The 22,852-nt window shown below is 46.4% G+C and overlaps 1 protein-coding gene across 1 annotated transcript in view; it reads left to right on the top strand.

Annotated features, from left to right (window-relative positions):
- SERGEF (secretion regulating guanine nucleotide exchange factor) overlaps nt 1-22,852 on the top strand; it is a 194,197-nt gene that overhangs the window by 48,159 nt on the left and 123,186 nt on the right. Inside the window, 1 exon segment of the mRNA XM_059709066.1 lies at nt 1,103-1,269. Within this exon segment, the coding sequence (XP_059565049.1) occupies nt 1,103-1,269 (167 nt within the window).

The following is a 22,852-nucleotide window of genomic DNA, read 5'->3' as shown; positions in this document are numbered from 1 at the left end:
TATACAGCGCACATGGCTATGCATATTTATTGCAGAGAATCTGTTAATAATCTATGCCTCATCGGATTTTGCATTTCTGTTGAAATAACAAATGCGCCACTTGGTACAACTGAATGAATTTGGTGAATTTTCTCTTATCTGGGAGAAGAGAGGCCATTTCTCTTTCTCCAAACTTCATTTTCTTCAATCATCTTCAGCACTGGCCAGCTTCCCAGGTGGTGCATCTGGGGAACTGAATGCTTTTCGGGCTCTAAATGATTTTGTGTGTGTGTGTTTTTTCCTTCTCTACTCCCTTCCCTAGCACACATAGACACTTGCCTGGGGACTTAGGATTGCTCCTTTGAGTAAGAGCTTAAACTCCAAAAGGCCCTCTTCTGTTACATGGAGGGGAAACCACATGAAACTGGCCATTAATTGAGCTCAGAGTAAGACCTAAGAGATTGTAACACAGGACAAGTCAGGAGCCTGGGAACTTCAGGGTGGCCGATGGGACCCTGGATTGGGTGAGAGAGAGAGGAGAGCCTGAGAACAAGACATCTGGGCAACATGCAGGGAGGCTGTGGGGAGAGGAGAGGGTAGGTAGGCCATGAAGCGAGGGTGGGTGTCCCCTGTAGTCATGTCCATGTCTGTTAAGATGCAGGAGGGTGGGTTTTAGAATCAGCCTTTTGGAATCCAGCTCTGGTGCTCACCACTGATTGGATCTTGAGCAAGTTACTAATATTTCACCTCGTCGAACCTCAGTTTCCCCACACCTGTAAAATGTGACCACCCATTCCCTGGCTGATGTGGTTCATAGGTTGGGCATCATCCCATGCACCAAAGGGCTGCCATTGTGATTCCCAGTCAGGTGAGGGATGTGCAAGAAGTTGCTGATGGATTTTTTTTCTTCTCTCTCTCCCTCTTCCTTTCTCTCTTTCTAAAAACTAATTAAAAATATTAAAAAGAAAAGTGAATACCCGTGCTTTCTTTACTGGTAGATAGGAAAGCTCCTGGTACATAGTAGTTGGTACTCAAACAAATGTTCATGCTTTCTCTTCTAATTCAGTGCCTACCCATGAGAGCTGTGGAATGCAGCTTTAACGCAGATAATGTTTGTTTTTAGAAACTGGCAAGGTGTTTACCTGGGGCCGAGCAGACTATGGTCAACTAGGGAGGAAGTTGGAGTCTGAGGAAGGCTGGAGACCAGAAAAGCAGGGTTCGCCCCTCCCCTGCTCGAGACCATGGGAGAGCACGCCTTCGTCTCTGCACGGCTTAACTGGAGCAACTGAGGTAGGAGTGACTCTGCAAAGATGCGGTGCATCTCTTTTCCTTGTCTTTCAGCGAAGCGTTTACTGAGGGCCTACTGTGTGCGCATATTCCAGACATTATGGCAGGTTTCACGCAGGAATCTGGAAGGGTCCTTGCCTCAGGTTGCTTGTGGTTTAATGTGGTAGAAAAGGCAGTTGTACAGCTAACGCCACTGCAAGGCAGACTGTGTGTAACTCCTTTGGAGAGGTTCCAGGGACTCTGGGTTCACTTCCAGAGTGAGAAATGGCATCAGGGTGCAGGAGTTGGGTCAGGCTTCGAGGAGGATGTGCCTCCGAGCCCTGCCGTGAGGATGGTCAGATGTGAGCAAGCAGCTAGGAGAGGAAGACTTTCAAGTGGGCACACCGGCTTGAATAGTCACGGGGTAGGAAGGTGAAGAAAGTGTTTGGGGGACCCCTGGAGCAATGGGGTGTCTGTGGGCCAAATGTGAGATAATATCAGGAAGATGGGGTGGAACCTGACCAGGGGGCCTTTCATTCTGAGCTAAGCATTTCTGCACTTCTGTCTGTATTTCCCAGTGTAGAAAGCATTGCAGCTCATTTGCTCATTCAAGCCCCTGTAGTTCCCTTAAATGTCTTGAATTTCTACATTTGAGGCAGGAGTCTTAATTTCTCCAGGGCGTGTGTTTCTGTTACTAAATTTTACTTTACTGCTGCCCTTAAAAAAAAAAAAAAAAGGCTTAGTTTTTGAGAAGAATGAGGATGGCCACACAGGAAATGTGCCTCTGAACTCAAGCTGGCTTGATAAAGGAATTCAGTCTTCATTCAGAGTCTGTCAAAAAATTAATAAGCTGGTGAGACTTCTGTAATTAGCATCAGACTAATTACAACCCTCTCCATACCTAGAGGGCTTCCCTTCCCCCAGGGCCTGCCTGGCCTCCTCCTTCCGGGTATGTAGGACGATCTCCATTCCTGCTTCACATCCCAGCCCTGGTCCTCCGGGCCTTTCCTTAGTGCTGCGTGGCGGAGTCTGTCTGTCTTTCTCTGTCTCTTTTTATCTTTAATTGAAAAGGCACTAAACAACACCATAGAGACAATTTGGACATGGTAATAATACTTAATAAAACCAACCATAACTTACCACCTTAACACAACTACATTTCTTTTTGCATCTACACCTTTACAGAATTACTTATAATGTTTTGTATTGTCTTATTTATTTATTTATTTTTAAATATTTTTATTGATTTCAGAGAGGAATGGAGAGAGAGAGAGCGAGAGAGAGACATCAGTGATGAGTGAGAAGCACCCATCGGCTGCCTCCTGCACACCCCCTACTGGAAATCAAGCCAGCAACCTGGACATGTGCCCTTAACCAGAATCGAACCCACGACCCTTCAGTTCGCAGGCCAATGCTCTTTCCACTGAACCAAACCAGCTAGGGCTGTCTTATTTATTTTATCACATGCTTTGCTTTTCTTGGTCTATAAGATTGTTTTAAATGGCTTTTATGTGGTTGGAAGATTCTTGGATTTTCCAAATCATTCTTTGAATGTTGGACATGGAGATCATATCCTTTTTTTTTTTTTTAATATGTCTTTATTAATTTCAGAGAGAGGAAGGGATAAGATAGAGATAGAAACATCAATGATAAGAGAGAATCATTGATCGGCTGCCTCCTGTACGCCCCCTATTGGGGATCGAGCCCACAACCCGGGCATGGGCCCTGATCTGGAATTGAACCATGACCTCCTGGTTCATGGGTTGAAGCTCAACCACTGAGCCAGGCCGGCTGTGCAAGATCATATTCTTGTTTGTTTTTTTTTCGGGGGGAGGGAGAGGTGGCACTGTGGTGGACTCTGCACTGAATACTCGAATTGTTTCTTGAAGATACAAAGTTGGGGATGAAATTGCAGGGGCAAAGGCCATGAGTATCCTTATGACTTCTGCTGTATTTCTCTGCTTTCTGTTTGGAAGAAGTTGCTTCCACTGGTAGTGAGTGAGGGAATGCAGCATTCAAGCTGGTTTTGTCTGCTTAGCATGTTCAGGGCCTGAGGCTTGGTATATAGGCTTTGGGCTCTTTTGCCAAGACTTTGTGGTCAGGTCGCAGAGCAAAGGCATGGAGGCTTCATGAAGCTTTTTAAAAAATATATATTTTTATTGATTTCAGAGAAGAAGGGAGAGGGAGAGAGAGATAGAAACATCAATGGTGAGAGAATCATTGATCAGCTGCCTCCTGCATGTTCCCTACGGGGGATCCAGCCCGTGACCTGGGCATGTGCCTTGACTAGAATTGAAGCCGGGACCCTTCAGTCCACAGGCTGACGCTCCATCCACTGAGCCAAACCAGCTAGGGCTTCATGAAGCTTTTTGAGTCTCTGGTTTTATTGGCAAGATGAGGATGATAACTCCTACCACAGAAGGTCATTAATGAGGATTACTTGCAAAGTTCTTGGCACATGGCAGGAACTCAGTTATGGTTGGGCCTTTTCTCTTCTTCCCCTTTGAAGCCTTTAACACCTTGTGGTGGCCACAATGTGCAGCACTGTGAGAGTCTGACATTGATGTGACTTATTTAGCTTCTTACAGGGCACTCTGAGGAGTCGGCTTGAGCCCGTGGCAGCTCCGTTTAGTGCTCCCCTCCATCTCTGCTCCAGTCTTTGGTGGCTGGTGTGTATACTCCCTGGCTTCACTATAGGTTCGGACTCCAGGCTGTTTTCTGTTGGTAAACTGGGGCTGGGAATTATCTCCACTGTTGATGTCCAGGTCTGACCTACAAGATCCGTCTTTGCCTGAGGCCCAGAGCCAAGCCAGTGTGGGCAGCTATAAACTGCTAGGAGGAAATGTCAAGCCCAAATGCCGTTCCAAGCCCTGTTCACCTTGGAAAAGGCAAAGTGTTACCCTGTCAGAGGCTTGGCCGGGGAGGTTCAGGGACACCTGGGGAGACAGGAACAGCCTTGAACTAAGTTGATGATTCCAGATCTTCAAGGACCTGATTGTGGCCCAAAGCTGATCAGTTGCCTTCTTTATGTCCAAAGAATAAGCTGAGGGAGGCGAAAGCTGTCTGGGCTGGGGCCTCAGGCAGAATGTCTGTCCAGACAAGTCCAGTGGGACAGCCTGGCAGGAGGGGAAAGCACAGGTAGATAGAGCTGCACTGTGCTATAAACATCTCTTCCTGTGAGCAGAAGAAAGCAAATAAACACAATGTTATCCGTGCCAGTGGTTGTTACGGGCCAGGCCGTGTGCTAATGCTTTATATATCACAGTAAACCTGACACAGCTTATAATCACCGCTTTACGAGTAAGGAGACAAAGGCTCAGACTGGGGAGTCACTGGCCTGGGATCACACTGTAGCTAAACAGTGGGGCGGGGATTTAGACTTGAAGTACTCGGAGCTCACATATTTCTGTATAGATGAAGTGAAGTGAAGTTGCATATGCCCTTTTACACGTGTATCCTCCCCTGGGTGAAAGTTCTGGAAGTTTGGGCTTCAGGGTTTCTGATTCCCTGAGAGTCTCATTTTTTTCCTTCGGGGTTGTGTCTCATTTCTGGCCTGAGAAAGACTTCGATATTTTAGTTCTGGTGGGCCTTCCTTTAATGCTCTTCCAGTGGTGACGACTGTGTGTTTCATGCATTGTCAGCTTTGCCTCAGGTCCTGGGCCTCTCTAGCCACGCTTGGAAAATTCCAGGAGTAGCACAGCGATTGGGGTTAATCCCCCCTGCATGTGTTAGGGCAGAGTGTGTGTGGACAGGTTTGCTTCTTGACAGCAAGCACGCACCACACAGCCTTTTGCTTTCCAAGCCCTACGTGGGACTGCTACCTGCACATTCCCTGTGGAATATTGGCTCTAAGTCCCGTCTGTAGGTGGAAGCCTGCATTTTAAGTTGGACAGAAGTGTTTGTGCTCACTTAGTGGGCACGGCAGGGCTCTAGGTTCTGAAGCAGGTAGAGCTGGGCACCTGGTGTGCTAGTGGACCCATCAGGAGACCTGCTTTACTGAAAGTGGACAGCCAGCCTCTGAGGGATAAGGTCTAAATCAGAGTCAGACGACCTGAGTTCTAGGTCTGGTTTTGTCCTGACTTAATGACTTTGGGCAAGGGCTCTTTCATCCTGCACCCCTAGTTCCCTCATGTAGGTGGGGATGTTAGACCATGTGATTCCTCATGTTTCTTACAGATCTAAGAGTCCCTTCCATCTGTGACTCTTATTTCATATAAATGATCACTGCTTAAATTTGTAATGCTCTTGCCTCTCGAGTCCCTCAATGTCACAGCCAACATCACGTAATCCCTAGCTGCTGGCTCCGCTGTGTTAACCAGTGTTAACCTGGCATGTTAGCCAGTGTTAACATTTGGGCATGTCAACCAGTCGAGAAGTTATAGGCTTCAGTGCCACTTGAGCTTTGCTCTGCCTCTTTACCCTGATTCTGTTCTCTGCCCTTGTTCCTTGTCCCCAGGGCCTCCTGTTCCAGTTTAGGTCATTGGGACTTAGTAGGATGCTCCCGCCTGGTCCTCCCAGGACTGGCAGTGTGGTTTTGACTCTCATCTCTGTGGCTCTGCCCTTATTGCCAGGGGCAGGCAGGCCTTGGTGACACTATCTTCCTGGCCTCCCCGCCCGCCACCCCCTCCGGCTCTGTGTGCGCTGACCTCCTGCTCACCGTGCTGGCCACACAGTGGTGGTGGGTGGGGAAGCAGATACGAAGATAAAGAGTCCACGTCTCTGCCCTGCAAGAACTTCCAGGAACATAAATAACTCCTTACTGCACAGAGTGAAAGTGCTCTCAGAGGTGTGTTAGTTCAGGGGAGCAGTGATGACGGGATGACTTATTCCGAAGACACTAACAAAGACACTAACAAAAGGAAGTATTACTTGAACTGGGTTCAAGCAGAGGGACAACATGGACTGAAACCGTGGCTCTGAATCTGCTTGACCTCCTGGCACAGTCGGGATCCTGGCCATGGTCCAGCCTAGTTTTGCAGCCCAGCTGCCTGTCCAGCCTGTCCCTTCACTGCCACCCATCCTTCCGCTAGGACTACTGTCTGAAGGAAAAGAACTTCCCCATATGTGATCTCATTTGATCCAGTGCAGTGCTGTGAAGGAGGCCAGAACAGGTTTTCCTCTTTTCATGACTGAGGAAACTGAGGCCCAGAGAGGCCAGCTGGGCGTTAGGAGACCCAAGGCAAGCAGCCTGACTCGGGCTGCTCTGGGCTTTGCTCTGGGCTCAGCTTGCAGCCATGGCCCTGAGTCATGTTGCTGGTTTAAATTCTGCCCACGTTTGGGTGAGGAGCACCAAGTGCACGTGCACGTGTGCACACACGCAGCCATCAGAGCAGGAAATGCAGAAACAAACAAGAGTGGAGCCAGTGATTGGGTAATTGTCAAGCCCAGATGCCATCCGCCCTCATTTGCTGCAGGACTAAAACTGTTTGTTGGAGGATCAACCTGTGCACAGGTTCTAAGTGAAATCTGTCAGAGCGAGTGGGAAAGGAGCTATTTTTAGTTTGCAGAGTCACTCACTCAGCTGTGTTAGCTGAGGTTTGAGCCAGTCCCCTACGCTTTCCACAGTGTTATTTCTGAAGGAGAAATACCACTTGAATGCTGTGTAAAACCCATTAATGAACCTGGAAGTTTCCAGGGCGTCTTTGTCCTGCAGCTCCTTCGGGAGGCTGCCTTTCCTGAATGACCTTCCTCTTTCCCTATATTTAATGCATTTCTAATTTTAAGTTTGTGTCAAGACTGTGGGACTTCAGTGCCCTAAATAACACAGAAACCTACCACCAGCAATCAGCTGAGTCCGGAGGGCTCTGCGGCATTGAACGCAGCCTGGAAAAGCATTTCCAAGTTGCTGTCTGGTACGTAATCTGCTGTTCTTAGAGGAGCAGGAGGTCTCTGAGGCCACAGGCCCGGGCAGCCCAAACCTCCCAGGTGCAGCAGGTTTTGGGGCCTCCCCAAATGTTCACCCAAAGCCTGTTTCATTGGGGATTAGAAAAGCTAACACATCTGTGCTGTCGCTGCTGACCTAACAGGAGAAATAACCCACAACAAACCTCAAAGCAGTGGCCTGGATTTGTCTGTGTGAACACGCAGGAGAGACAGGGCTGTGTTGTTCGAAAGAGACGGTAAAAGGCTATGATACAGAAGCACGTGTTTACCACCTGCTGTTTTCTCATTTACTTACATTTATCACCTTTTCTCACTGAAACACAAGCTGCAGGAGGGCAAGGGCCTATCTGTCCTGTTCAAGGCTGGGTTCCCAGTGTCTAGAATAATTCCCAGCACCTCAGAGGTGCGTAGTGGGTGTTCCCTGACAGTAAGTGAGAAGTGAATGAAAGAAGTGGTTTTGGAGCCATGTGGCCCTCTTCTGCTCCTCTTCTCTCTCTCCCTGCCGTCTGTAGTCCTCAATCCCAGGCCAGCTCAGGAACAGGCATTTCTGGGTTTTCGGGCATTTGGGCATCAGACGTCCTGCAGAGCCAGAGAGCAGACCCCAGAATATGCTGAGACAACCCAGAAATTTCTTACAGTATCATAATGATGAGGCTTTTATGGTCTGCCTTGCAGCATTTCATGATTTACCAAGCGCTTTCACACATCATCTTTGGTTTTCCTTCTTTTATTCAACAGATGCTTACGTACGCCTGTCTGTCTGGATGCTCCATGAGCAGAATGGGGAAGCAGAGGAGAGTGTAATAGTTCCTGGCTTAGGGGCTTGTGAGCTAGTAGTGGAGCTCAGGCAGGTTCATGGCAGGCAAGCAGAATGTGACGGAGGCTGAAAGGAGAGTCTGACAATGAGGCTATGTTGATCCCATCCCTTCCCTGTGCCCTTGGGGACTTTTTCTTTCTTACACTCTCAGTCCTTCTGGTTCTGTTGGATTCTGCAGGGGTGGGTGGGGGGTGGTGACTGGAAAGGCTTTTGAATTGGAAGCATTGACATGAAATTAGGTCTCAAGGGAGCTCATGTAAAGTAGCAGGGGAGCCTTGGCAAGGACTGCGCTAAGAGGAAAGCAGAGGAAGAGCAGCTAGAGAGAGACCGAGTATTGACAAGAGAGGGAGCAAGCCAGCCAGGAACTGCAGCGTCTCAGAGCCAAGGCCATTTCAGCAGGGAGGTCAGGGAGGCTGAAGACTGAGGCCTGCCATGGGGTTTGGTGATGGGAGGTTGGTGTCACCTCTGAGAGAAGCTGAGTCAGGGGCTTAGGGAGTGAAAGGATCCTAGGAAAGACAGGCTGCAGGTGTGAACGACTCTTTCAGGAGATTCATGGTCAAAGGAGGATGAGGACAAACTCAGGAACTGGAAAAGAGAGCCCGGTTCGAGTCGGTTTTGTCAGCTTGAGGGGCTGGAATGTGTCAGAGGCCGCAGTCAGGGATTAGAGAGAGAAAGAGGAAAAGCATGAGTAAAGGTGCAAAAGGGCGGTGGCAGCTGGAGCAGGGCCCCCACAGAAATGAGAGGTGGGGCTGAAATCACCGGGCATGGCTAGTTCTGACAAGAAGGAAGGGCACTTTTTCTCTCCGCACAGGAGTAAAATAGAAAGAGGATACGTGAAGTTAGAAGTTTGCGGTGGAGGAGAGAAATGCTTTCATTGAAGTGTGTGTATTCTTTGTCATTGAGTTATATCTTAGCTTTATTTATTCAATAAATTTTTAATGCATCCCACTGTGGGCCATGCACAGTTCAAGGTGCCAAGGATTCACAAAGAAAAGACCAAGTTGCTGCCCACTACAGTATCCAGTATTATTAGTAATATGGTAATTATTAATATGTGCATCTCTAAATCAAACGTTGAGTTCCTTGGGAGCAGACCCTGTCTCATATAACTTTGAATAATTAGGGCCAGGCGTGGTACAAAGTAAATAATCAGTAGAGGTATGCTGAAAAAGTGTGAAAGCTCCTGTTAGGTGGCTTAAATCTTCCTGGTTAGGTTGAAAGCCAAATGGTTTGCTGATGTGATGAGGTTAGTTTGGGGAGGCCTCCAAGGAGGGACTAGTTTGCTCTGTCACGGTGCACCCAGCACAGTCTGGTAACTGCCCGGAACATAAGAAGACATGGTTACTGACTCTGATCCCTGAGTGGTGGGTAGCACAGATGTTGCCTCCATCACTCTAGGGTTGAGGAAACTGATGCTCAAAGAGAAAGCTGTCAGGAGCTCAGTGCTACATAGTACATGGCAGAGCAGGACCTTGAACCTTGTTCTCAGAGCCCTCACTTTCCTCATTGCTAGTGCGGTACACCAACAGCTTTCTCTCTGGACAGTTGTGATCAGAATGTGGGCCTGGGCTGTGGCTATCACTAGGGGTAGCTGGGTCTGACGGAGACCTGGAGCCCTCTCTAGGCTCAGTCTGGGTCAGTATCTTATGAAGAAAAGCAGGAGGGAAGGAAGAGCCTCAGTGAGGACTGGGATGTGAGGTTAACTCACGATGTTGTATCATAGAGCTTGCTGGAGTTGAAGGTCTGATGAAGAGACTCTTGAATGTGGAGTGAGACCTGGGTTGGATTTTCTGCTCTGTCATCTACAGTCCACATGCCTGGGCCCGTGAAAACCTTCCAAGCCTTCCTTTTTCACCTCCCAAGTGCGAGTAATAATACCTGCTTTTCCTTGCCCCAGAGCCACTCTTCCGTCTCAGTCACTGGACATCTTAGGAGCTATACAGACCCATATTGGATCTTGTGTCAAACACTTCTTAGAATCAGCGCCAGTGAAAATAGTGGAGCCCAGATGCTTGACAATCCATAGCCAGTCTCTATGCGGTGCCGGAGAGTGTGGATTCCTGTCCTGGCAGTTCAGGCACTGGCAGCAAGGATGTCTCTGGCTTGCTCTCTCTCAGCAGCAGAGGAGATTCATCAGCACTGATTTAAAGTCTCAGTGACCTCATGTGTCACCACCACTCTCTGCAGCATTACGACTGCCCCAGGCTGTGCCCAGGGTCGCCTGGGAGCTGTCCAGCTGTCTTTTGTTGCATTTGACCTTGAAAACTGGGCGTTCCAGGGTGAAAGTAAATCGTGCAGAGGTTTAGAGGGAACAGAAGTCAATGAGGGTTAAAGGAGGCTGCAGTGGTTTGATGAGAGAAACGCAAGGTCTGTGAAGGCTGAGTGAGTTGTGCCTGAGTTGGTGGCTGGGGAACTGACACTACCTCCATCACTACCTCTATTCCCCTGGCTTGGACCTCCATAGCTGCTGCCTAATTACAGTGACAGCCCCTTCGTTGAAGACTTCCTTCTCTAGTCTGGCCTCTTCCCAGTTGCCCCAATCAGCTGCCAAATGATGTACTAAAATATAAATCTGATTGGGCTAGGCTCCTACTTTTTTTTTTTTTTTTTTATGATTCTTAGAAAATACAGAAAACACTCATTCCCACAGCAAACACTATTGGAAACGTACTATATGGAAGAAACTTAACCAAGCCTTTAGGATATAGTGGAGAATAAGGCTCAGCCTCTGCCCTCAAGGGGTAGGTGAAACACACAACCTGTAATTCCCACAACCAGGGTGCAAAGAATGGCATTAGTGTAAGTTCCAGGATTATTGTTGGTCTAGTTCACCACTGTATGTATCCCTATCACCTTGATTAGCCCAGCACATAGTAGGTGCTCAGTAAATAATTGTTGTAGGGTTGAATGTATGCCCTTTTTTTTTTTTAAATGTATTTTCATTGATTTCAGAGAAGAAAGGAGAGGGAGAGACAGAAACATTGATGATGAGAGAGAATCACCGATCAGCTGTCTCCTGCACGGCCCCCACTGGGGATCGAGCCCACAACCCAGGCATGTGCCCTTGACCAGAATAGAACCCGGGACCCTTCAGTCCGCAGGCCGACGCTCTATTCACTGAGCCAAACCAGCCAAGGCGCCCTTACTTTTTAATGGCCTCCCGTCCAGGATGAAGTCCAAAATATCTAGCTTGTCATAAGAAGCTCTTCCTGATCCTGCTCCTGTCACGAGATCAGCCTCATCTTGCGCTGGTCTCTCTCTTGCACTGTGCAGTTTATCTGTACTGAACCAATGAAATCATAGTGTTGTTGATACTTCTGGGTCTTTGCATGTGCTGGTCCTTCTGCTTTCCTTTGTCCGTGGCTCTTTGGACAACTACTACCCAATGGATAGCAAGGACGATGTCTTATATTCATGTCAGTGTTCCTACCATTCAGTCTGACAAACCTGCCTCTTTCTCTCTCTGTTGAGTTTTTCTTGGTTTGATGCGGTTACCCACCTTCCTTGGTTCTGTTGAGCTGCTGTCCCTGAAGCTCTTTTCCACATCCCTTCTCCTCTCCTTTCCCTGAGCCTCCTGAGAGTCCAGATCTGGACTTTGTTGGGCTGCTCGAGGCCTGGCTCCTTGGCTGTGATGAACCCTGGCCTTCCTTTTGCCTTTCGTAAACATCTCCCTCCTGCTTGGCCTCATCCAGACAGCTGGACCTCTCTGCTAGTTTCACATGCTCAAGAACCTTACCCTGAGCAGGGCATGGATTTTGCCACTCCCTTTGCCTGAGGACTGGACTGTCTGTCTTGGACCCGGTTACTGTTTGGGATCCTTTTCTGAATGGCTGATTCCCCAGTGAAACACATCTGCTTGATTCTGAGTGTTGTTACTGCTTAGACTTCCTGCTCAGAGGCCCTCTTTGATCTTGGTGCAGGCCTGAATACGACCAGGCCCCTTTGAAGGCTGAGTGAGTTGTGCCTGAATGGATGCCTTAGGAGCCAGCCCTGTAGTCACTCCTCTTCCCCAGTGGTTATTGCCATCTAGTTCTAGCCTTTTTTTGGCCTGCAATGTACTGAGCCACTGAGCACTGAGGCCTTGCCTGGCAGGCATCCCTTGAGACAGATAAAGTGAAAACATTGCTCTTGTCATTTCTAAAGAAGCAAAACCAGACCATTTTGTTGGGATGCAGCTTCCAGAATCCCAAGACCCCAGTCCAGTTAGTAGAGGAACCACCGAATTATGACTAGAAGAAGTGAGTGTTTGTGTGGTTACATAATTCCCGCCTGTGATGCAGTGATTCTCTCCGTAGGAACACTGCAGGTTGCTGTTTGGAAGGGAGCACTTTTTACTGGATGCCTGGTATCATCCAAAATCAGGGGAGACTGGCTGTGTGGAGCAGAAAAGGAAGGAATCAGAGATGTCTTTGCAAAAAGAGCAGCTGCCATGACGGTCGTGAAGTTTCTGGCTTTTCTGAGAGCCAGAGTGTAGGGAGAGAGGAGAGCAGCAGGCATGGTGGGAGCCCAGCACGGGTGCCGGGAGGCTGCTTGAAGCTCCCAGGAAGACCTTCCCATGGGCCACTGCAGGAGACCCAGCTGGATGGGAGCAGTTGCTTACGGCTGCTGAATGAAGTGCATGTGTGATTGTAGACAGCACTCCCAGGACTGAGTGAGGACAGTTCCTCACTCCAGAAAGGTAATTTAGTCATTCTGGAGTATCTTCTCTGTGGTTTCATTTCTATGTGGCCTCTTTTGGGTAAGATTGATTAATAGCCTGGAGCATGCACATTATTCGAGGATAGAGTCTGCATGAAGGAGCAACAAATAGGAGAAGGACTTGGAAGAATCAAAAGACTTTACATTGTGGCTTGATTTTTGGACAATCTGCTTTACTTCCCGAGGCCTTAGATTTTGCATCTGTCATGTATAATAACTAGAGGCCTGGTGCACAAAAATTTGTGCACTCGGAGGGCACCCCTCAGCCCAGCCTGCCCCCACTAACAGTCTGGGAGTCCTCACAGGATGTCCTACTGATGTCCCTGTGGGGAGTGGGCCTAAGCCGCAGTCTGGCCTCCCTCTGTGGAAGGCAACTGGCCAATCAGGTATATAGATACTTTCTGAAGGCAGCACAGACTCCTTCCTTATTTCTTTCCTCTGTGGTTGGAGAATAGGGTACTAAAAGGTGGAGACAGAACCGTGGCCGGGCCTGGGGCTCTTGTAGGCAGCAGAAAGAAGGAGAGGGCTGGGGAAAGTCTAGACAGTTTTCTTCAATTGTCCTCCCTTCCTCCGGGCCCCTCGCTCTGTTCTTTCCTTGTCGTGGTGGACGCTTGGGCCTCGGACTGACAGGAGCCCAGCAACGGTGGAATTCAGCCTCCTCACTTCTCAGCTGAACATACAACCACCTCACATTCCAAGTGGAGCTGTTTTCAAATGGCCAAAGTGCTAGCAATTCATGCCTCCTGGCCTTTCCCCTCTTGGGTTTCCTCCTTGGGTCAGTTGCAAACTTCACCAAGACACCGAAGCAACTCTGCCCTGGTAGTTCTGCACCAGCCCCTGCCTGGGCCCGGCCGGGCACTCTTCCTTGAGGTCTCTGGGTCCACAGTCTGAGCTCAGGGAGGTCACCCAGAGCCGGTTTCCCCAGACAGGTGGGGCAGAGGGCTAGCTTGAAGAGCTGGAGGAAGATGGCAGAGTAAGAGTTGGTATGAACCAGCGCCTGCTTAGCCAGACTTCCTAAGCTCCCCACTGGGCCCAGGCTGGGCCCCTTCCCCACACCAGGAGGATCCCAGCTGAGGTCCCCTCCCTGCACCCAGCGCTCTCCTCCCTGTTCTACCACTGGGGGAAGGGAACAGCTCACCTGCTCTGGACCCTGCCAACCTGGCAGGCTGAGGCACAGGCAGTGCAGCCTAGGGTGCTGGTGGCTGCGAGCCTTCTCCCTCTCCCTGAAGCGTGAGGTGGGGGTTGCAGCAGCTCACAGCTGCCTCTGGGTACCATGCATGGAGACACCGCTCTCCAATGAGCCACCGTCCGCCCAGGATCTGTGGGGGTTTGGGTGGCCTCGGGCTCCCACTGGCCCCACTGAAGCCAGACTCGGCTTGGCCGGCCACCCCTGCCGCCCAAGGGCTGTGCATGCCCCACGGGCCTCATCGCCATCATGAATCGCCATGGTCCGGTTGTCCCATCCAAGGAAGTGGCCATCTCGATCGCCATGGCTCACTCCCCAGTGCAGTTGGCCTGCCCAGCAAGCATGTAGGCAGGAGCTGGGCCTCTGAGGGGAAGGAGGAGGGATGCGCGTGCCAGGGCAGAAGAGGGGAACTTGGTGGTGTAAACACAGCCACCCCCCCCCACGTTGTGCTGGCCCCTCACGCTGCATTCCCGAACCCCTGGGTGTCCCTGCCCAGCACTGTGCTCTCGGGCCTAGGGTGGGGGTGAGGGACCTGGAGCTGCAGCCTGAAGGCAGCCCTTGCTGGCTTGGAATCACAGTGGTCGATCAGAGAGGGATGTGGGGTGCCCAATTTTGCCTCTCTCTCTCTCTCTCTCTCTCTCTCTCTCTCTCTCTCTCTCTCAGGGCCCCGTGTCCCCGGTGGGCGGGAGGGGGCTCAGGCGAAGCAATCGGCATCGCTTGCCTTCGCCTGAGCCCCCGCCTGCCCCTGGTCACACATGGGAGTGGGCCTTGTGTCTTTGGCGGGTGGATGGGGGCTCAGGCGAGACGATTGGCATTGCTTGCCTTCACCTGAGCCCCTACCCGCCCCTGGGTAGCACACAGGAGTGGCCCTCGCCCCCAGGTCACACACAGGGGCCTGGATGGCGGCTTGTGCTGTCCCGTCCTGCCTGCAGTATGCAAATTAGCCACCGTCTTTGTTGGTGGTTAATTTGCATATCGCTCTGATCAGCCAATGGTGGGCATAGCGAAGGTATGGTCAATTACCATGTTTGTCTATTATTAGTGTAGATACTTATTAGGCCTTCCTCTCCAAGTGTTTGTCAAAATGATGTTATGGATGTGAAATCATTTAATAAACTATGAAACAATAAACAGATGTAAGTTATGTTAGTAGGCTTTTTTGTCATATCTAACATATGGGTTTTTAGGCCTGGTAGCTCTTTGGAAATTGTTCTCAGTTATCATGGAGCTGGAGTTTGGTATGAATCATTTTTATGATTTCTGTGTTCCTCTTTATCCATTAGTACTTACCAAGTACCGAGGGTGCATTCAAACTGTGGACTTGGAATGTGACAACAGGGAGGACACAGAGTCCTCCAGCTTTCTAAATGGGATGTGAGTGATAGTATAAATCTCCTGCAGGTAAGAGCTGAGGACTGTGAGCAGAGAGATCTAGAAGCAGTGTCGAGAAGAGCGTTGTTGGCCAACTCTCTTGAGTCTTTGGGAGATCTTAGAGGAGATGAAATTTGAAGACTGGGGAGATTGAATTTAGTGGTCGAGAAGATCAAGCCTTTTTAGGCTTCTGAAGGATCTGTGTGGGAGGAGGCTGGTTCCTTCTGAGGCAGTAAACCTGGGGACAGTGTTGTCAAGCTTTAGTTTGAGCACAGAGGTTGGCAGTTAAGAATGACTTGATTTGGAACAATAGGATATTTTAAAGAAATAATGATAGCTCCTATCTGTTGAACATTGACTCTGTGCCACATATTGTGCCAGGCACTGTATGAACATCACTTTCAGTTCTTACCATGTTCCTATGAAACAGTGTACTATTTTATCACCATTTTGTAGAGGAGGAAACCAAAACTTGAGGTAGTAACTGATCTAAGGACACAACTAGGAAATAGCAGAGCTAACACACAGTGGCAGTGTTGTAGACTGGAGGATATAGACTAACATAGTGGCAGCAAGGATGAGTTTCTGAATGTCTCAACCCCAGCTTCCTTACTTGAAAATCCAGCTTATACCACTTTACAAGTCTCAGATGAGAGTGGAATATTTTTTGGACAATTCCAGTTGCCACTTCAGGTATGAGCTACCTGTGGATAGGTAGCATGTCTTGGTTGTGGAAGTATCTTTAATACCTGGCACAGTGCCTTTCAGAAAGCAAGCAGTTGGGATTTCTTATGGAATTGAATAGAAACCTCTTCTCACTGAGGGTCGGAGTCACCTGTTATGGTTTGATTTCACTCATCTGAAATGTTTGAACATCTGAACATCTCATGGGTGGTGGTCTTCCAGAAGAGAGCATATGGTGTTGCACAATGGGCACTGTGTTTTAGGATTTTAAAAAATTTCATACCCCGGCTCTGGTTGGTGTGGCTCAGTTGGTTGGAACATTGTCCCGTGCACCAGAAGGGCGTGGATTTGATTCCCAATCAGGGCACATAAGTAGGTTGTGGGTTTGGTCCCTGGCCGGGGCACATATGGGAGGCAACTGTTTGATGTATCTCACATCGCTGTTTCTCTCTGTGTGTGTGTGTGTCTCTCTCTGTCTCTCCTCCTTCTTCCCTCTCTAAAATCAGTAAAAACCTCAAACTCTGTTGAGTTGGGGGAGAGGGGCTAGGTCACATGGCAGGCACTTGTGGAAGCCTTAGGGGCTTGAGCTCTACCCACTGTGGAGCAGGCTTGAAGACGTCTGTGGTGGGATAGCTGTGGACAGAACTGTGACATATGAGTTTGGTGGGAGAGGAACAAAAATAGAATGCTGACTCCTCCAGTGTCTCAGCATGAGGGTCATGGAAACACAAGCATCTTTCTCAGCCTGCAGTGCTCCATTCCTCAGATGCCGCTTAAGGGTAAGGGCACAGAGTCATGCAAATGGTACCTTTCCCTTTGCACCTCTCAAGGTGAAATTGCTGCTGCTGCATGGGGACTTGTGGGAGCACTTCCGTCGTTACTGCTGTACAATGCATTTATCATTCTGCTCCCCTGGCACACTTTGCCAAGCTGCATCATTTCCCTGTTCCTTCCTTCCCTGCATGAAGATGATGCATCTGGTGGCTGCAGCCTCCCTGATCAGAGTTTGTCGTGTAATGGAAAGAGCAATTTACTAGCTAATAATGACAGCAGGTAGCTGTCCTGGTCTGGTGCCCGGTTTTCTGCTGAGGACTTTCTAGACCTCATTTTTTTAATCCTCATGGCAACCCAGCAGAGTCAGGTTATTATTCCTATTTTCAGATGAGGTGAGTGAGGCTCAGGGGTGGTCACATGACTAGTAATTGACAGAGTTGTGATTAAAACCCAGAGCCTGCCACACAGCCTGTGCTATGAAATATCAGATTTCCATGTCAAGCCCTAATGTTAATTCTCTGTGCGACCCGGGGCCAGAGGCTGTGCTTCCTGGGGCCTCAGCTTTCTAATCCATGTCACGAGAACGGTTCAGAGGGTTCTTCCAAATCGCTAACGCCAACACCATTCCACCTACCTATTTGGAGGCTGATTTCTTTTTAGCTTTGAGATTGTTTTGTTTTTGTTTTATAGTGGCTGGCTAGCTGCTATGTCTAAATTCCGTAGCAACACATTAATACAGGCAGTTAAGACTATATGTGTAAAAAAGTATGGATCATTATTGTATAATAGAACTTTCTATAATGATTGAAATGGTCTGTATCAGCCCAGTATAGTAGCTGATAACCACATGTGACTACAGAGCACTTGAAATGTGGCTAGTATGACAGAGGAACTGAATTTTAAATTTTATTTTATTTTAATTAATTGAAATATAAATAGCCACATGTAGCTAGTAGCTACTATATTGGACAATGAGGGTATAGATGATATAAAAATATAAAACCAAATAGAGTATGGATTTTTTCATTCCTATCTCATCTTTGTCTTCTGTATCCCAACCAAGGCTTCTGATTTCCATGTTTATTTTTCCAGAGGTCTAATAATTGACATGTTATTACATTTATATTTTGCTTGCAATTTTCAACACACTCAAACATACATTATTGCATTATTCCTCAGATAAGGAAACTGAGGCACAGAAGAGTTAAATATACTACTAGGAACTGAGTAAATACTTTTGGATAAATAATTTTTTAGAGAGAACTAGGACTGGAAACTTAGGTGTTTTTTTTTTTTTTTTTTGATTCCTGGCCAGTTTTCCTTTAGTTTTCTTATCATTGGTGTGCCAATCATAGACTAAAGAGACTTTGCTCATTACAGATAATTCTTTTAATGTTAGGTGGGGGATTTTTTCTTTTCATTTGATACCTTTCTGTACTATTTGATTTTTTAAACTTTATATAGGCATTATCTTTATAATAATAATGTAGGTATTTGGAGAAATTGTGTGAAATGCTATGAGACCGCCTAATGGAGCTGTTTCTATTTGGAGATGTAAGTTGAACACTGTCATGCTAGTCAAACAGAGAGAGGCAGGGTTTTCAGGTAGGATCTGTCATCAGAAGAGAATTGAATCCCATCTTGATTTCTGGTAATGGTGGAGTAGTTCTTAGACCAACCATCCCACAGAAAACGACTGTAAACTCAGACAAAATGTAAAAAAACAATTACTAGAAGGAACTGGAGAGTGATTGAAGGCAGGCGTATCTTCCTAAGTGTCAAGATCCCGATGGTCGAGGAAAGACCGAGGAACTATTCCAGATTGAAGGATTCCAAAGAGACATGACAACTCAATGAAATGTACAGTTGTGAGCTAGATCCTTTGTAGTAAAGAACATTACTAGAACAACTGATGAAACCTAAAGGAGTCTGAAGTTTTGTTGGTAGTTACAGTGTTAATTTTTTAGTTTTGATGGTCAAGTTGTTGTTATGTAGAGAGTGTTGTTGGTTTTGATGACTAACATTTTAGAGTGGCATTGGTTTGGCAACTTGCTTAGAAATAGTTCAGAAGAAAATGGAGAAAGAGAGGGAATGGAATTTAGGGGAAATATGGATAAATGTTAATATTTGGGGAATGTGAATGAAGGGTGAATAGGAGCTCTTTGTATAGTTCTTGAAACTTTCTTCTAACTTTGAATTCATTTCAAATTAAAAGATTTTAAAAACTTAATCCTGAACAACAATAATGAAAATAGAACACACCAACATTTGGGGCATGCAGCTAAAGCAGTGCTTTGAGGGAAATTTATATCTTTAAGTACATACATTAAAAAAGAAGGAAAGACTAGCTTCAGTGACCTAAGGCTCCACCTTTAGAAGCTGGAGAAAGAAAAGTTAAGTAGAAAGAAGGGAATAATAAAAGTAAGAACAGAAATTAATGAAATAGAAAATAGACAAAAGTAGAGAAAAATAATAAAGCCAAAAGAAATTCTCTGAAAGTATCAATAAAATTGATAAATCCTACCTGGACTGGTCAAGAAGAAGAAAAGAAATCACACAATACCAGTATCAGGAATAAAGGTAGGTGTGTCACTATAGAGTCTACGGTTGCACACTCTTACACACAGAAAAGAACATTATTTAGCCTTAAAAAAGAAGGAAGTCTTGCCATTTGTAACATGGATATAACCTAGAGGGCAGTATGCTAAGTGATATAAACCAGACACAAAAAGACAAATGCTGTATGAGCTCACTTATATGTGGAGTCTAAAAAACTGGACTCATGAAAGCAGAGAGTAGAATGGCAGTTGCCAGTGGCTGGGGTGTGGAGTAAATGGGAGATGTTGGTCAAAGGTGCAGTTATGGAAGATGAATAAGCCTGGAGATTAATGTACAGTATGGTTAATGTAGCTAATAATTTTGTATACTTGAAATTTGCTAATAGAGTAGATTTTAAGTGTTGTTACTACACACACACACACACACACACAGTAACTATGTGATGTGATGGATGTGTTAATTAGATTGATTTTGGCAGTCACTTCACAATGTATATATATCTCTAATTATATTGTATATCTTAAATATATACAATTTTTATCTGTCAATTATACCTCAAAGCTGGAAAAAATTTAACATCCATTTGTGAAAAAAAACAAAACTCTTGGCAAATTAGATATAGAAGGGAACTTCTGCATTCTGATAGAGGGCATTTATAAAAAGCAAATGTCATTATTAGGGTGAAAAGCTGTGTTCTTCCTAAGATCAGAATAAAGCAAATGAGTCCCCTCTCATCATTAATTGGATGTAGATTCTAGCCAGTGTCGTAAAGTAAGAAAAAGCAATAAATGGCTTAAAAATCAGAAAGGAATAAGTAAACCTGTTTTGATTCACAGGTAGCATGATTGTCAACAAAGAAAATCTTAAAGAATCTATAAAATAACTATTACAACCCAGAAGTGAATTTAGCAGAGTACAAAGTCAACATTCAGAAATTGATTATATTTTTCTGTAGAAGTAGCAAAGAATTGGAAGATCTTTAAAAAGCAATTTCTTTTTCAATTATATCAAAAAGTCAAATCTATTTAGGTATAAACTTAACAAAAAATGTGAAAGACCTGTCATAAAAACTACAAGATAATGCTGCGAGAAGTTAAAGACCTAAATAAATGGAGAGATATCTCAAATTCATGGATTGGGAGACTCAATGTTGTTGTCAGCTCTCACTAAATTGATTTGTAGATTTGAAGTAATCTCAATCAAAATCCCAGGAGGCTTATGGGTAGAAATTGACAAACTGAATCTAACATTTATATGGAAACATGAAGGACCTCGAGTATTTAAAGCAATCTTGAAGAAGAAGAAGAAGAAAGTTGAAGTATTCACTTTAATATTTTTTATAAAACTACAGTATGTCAATAACAAAAACACAAATACCTTAATTTTTAAAATGGGCAAAGGACTTGAATAGACGTTTCTCCAGAGAATGATCAATAAGCACATAAAAATATGCTCAACATCACCAATTAGGGAAATGCAAATCAAAACCACATGAGATTACACTGTACACCCATTAGGATGGCATTTATTTATGCATATCAACCAAAAAACTGTTGGCCAGGATATGGAGGAATTGGAACCCTTGTGCACTGTTGGTGGAAATTTAAAGTGGTGCAGCCACTATGGAAAACAGTGTGATGGTTCCTCAAAATATTAAAAATAGAATTATAAGATCCACCAATTCTACTTTTGCATATGTGTTCAAAGAATTGAAAGCAGGATCTTGAAGGGGGTTCGTAGCAGCATTATTCACAGTAGCCAAAAAGGTGAAAGCAGCCCAGTATCCACCAGATGAATGGATAAGCAAAATGTGGTATATATGTACCATGGAATATTATTCAGCCTTAAGAATGAAGGCAATTCTGACATTCTGTAACACGGATGAACATTGAGGACATTATGCGGAATGCAATAAGCCTATCACAAAAGACAAATATTGTATGATTCCACTTATACAAAGTACCTAGAGTAGTCAAATTCATAAAGATAGCAAATAGAATCTTTATTCATAATAGCCCCAAACAGGGACATCCCAAGTATTCATCTGTGGAAAATGAATAAAAAACTGGGGTATATTCATGGGATTCCAAAGAAGTGAAGGGATATATCCGACAACATGGATGAAATCTCAGAATCATTATTCTGAGTGAAAGATGCTTTATACAACAGTACACACTGCATGATTCCATATATATGAAATTCTAACAGGTAAAACTGAAACCAGTGGTATTATTTTTTATTCATTTCAGAAAGGAAGAGAGAGGCAGAAAGACACAGAAACATTAATGATGAGAGAGAATCATTGATTGGCTGCTTCCTGCATGCTCCACACGGGGGATCGAGCCCGCAACCCAGGCATGCTCCCCGACCGGGAATTGAACCATGACCTCCTGATTCATAGGTTGATGCTCAACCACTGAGCAATGCCTGGGGGGCTGAAACCAGTAGTATTAAATTAGATACACATTATCATCTCTATTTTACAGATGGGGACACTGGCACTCAAAGAGGCTAAGCAGCAGGCCTAAGACTGCACAGTGGGTCAGTGGCAGAGCTGGGCCTGCCACCCAGATGTCTTGACTGCGGTGCAGTGTCCTTTCCACTATCCCAGGTGGCCTTTTTAGCATTTCGGGATCTTAGTACATTGTCCATGAGAAGAGCAGCGCTGAAGGTGCAGGTGGCTTGGGATTCCTTTTGGTCTGAAAAGTGCCCTTCCAGCTTCCATGTGGAGCCTGTTAGAATGGATTCCGGTGGTTCGCTAGGCCCCTGTAGCTTTCCTCTTCTTTGCTAGACTGGATGGAGCAGCCAGGCTGGAGAGCACACTGTATTAACTTAGAGGTTTTTTCAGGGGCTCTTTCTTCTGCAGAAAACACCTTTAATTAAAAGTAAAACAAGCACCAGCTGGTGTGGCTCAGTGGTTGAGCATGAACCTAAGAATCAGAAGGTCATGGTTCGATTCCTGGTCAGGGCACATGTCCAGGTTGGGGGCTCGATCCCCAGTGTGGGGTGTGCAGGAGGCAGCCAATCAATGATTCTCTCTCTCATTGACATTTCTATCTCTCTCCATCTCCCTTCCTCTCTGAAATAAATAAAAATATATTAAAAAATAATAAAACAAGCAAGTAACTATTCCTTCTTTTGAAATATTGCTGAGAATCTTGGTGGCATTTTTCTTGGTTGCATGTCCTGGTGATGTCTGAACATTAAGTGCAAATTGAGAAAGGTACTGTGACAACACCCTCACCAAAGAGGGTTCTCAAGGGAATGACCAAGTCTTGACTAGAACCACCATCTGCTGCTAGATGGACAGGATTCCACTGAGCTCTGAATTTGACCCACACATTGGCCTTTTCTGTGAGAATACCCCTTGTATCTTTGCTCGCTGCTGGCTCATTGACTCTCCCACCTCTGCCCCAGGCTGCCCTGTCTCTGGGGAGTCACACTGCCTGTGAGGCCTGGGCGCATCCGAAGATCCAGAGGAAGCCAGCAGCACACTGCATTCATGCAGCGAGGTGGCACCTTAGCCTCTCTGCAATGAAATGCCCAAATTAACTCACCGTTGATAGCAGCCCTCCCAGCTGAGAAGACTCGGGGCAGCTCAGCATGTTCCAGTGCAAGAGGTGGGCTGAGGACAG

This window comes from Myotis daubentonii, chromosome 9, assembly GCF_963259705.1.
Source record: "Myotis daubentonii chromosome 9, mMyoDau2.1, whole genome shotgun sequence".
Lineage (NCBI taxonomy): Eukaryota > Metazoa > Chordata > Mammalia > Chiroptera > Vespertilionidae > Myotis > Myotis daubentonii.
This window is presented reverse-complemented; position numbering and strand designations above follow the sequence as displayed.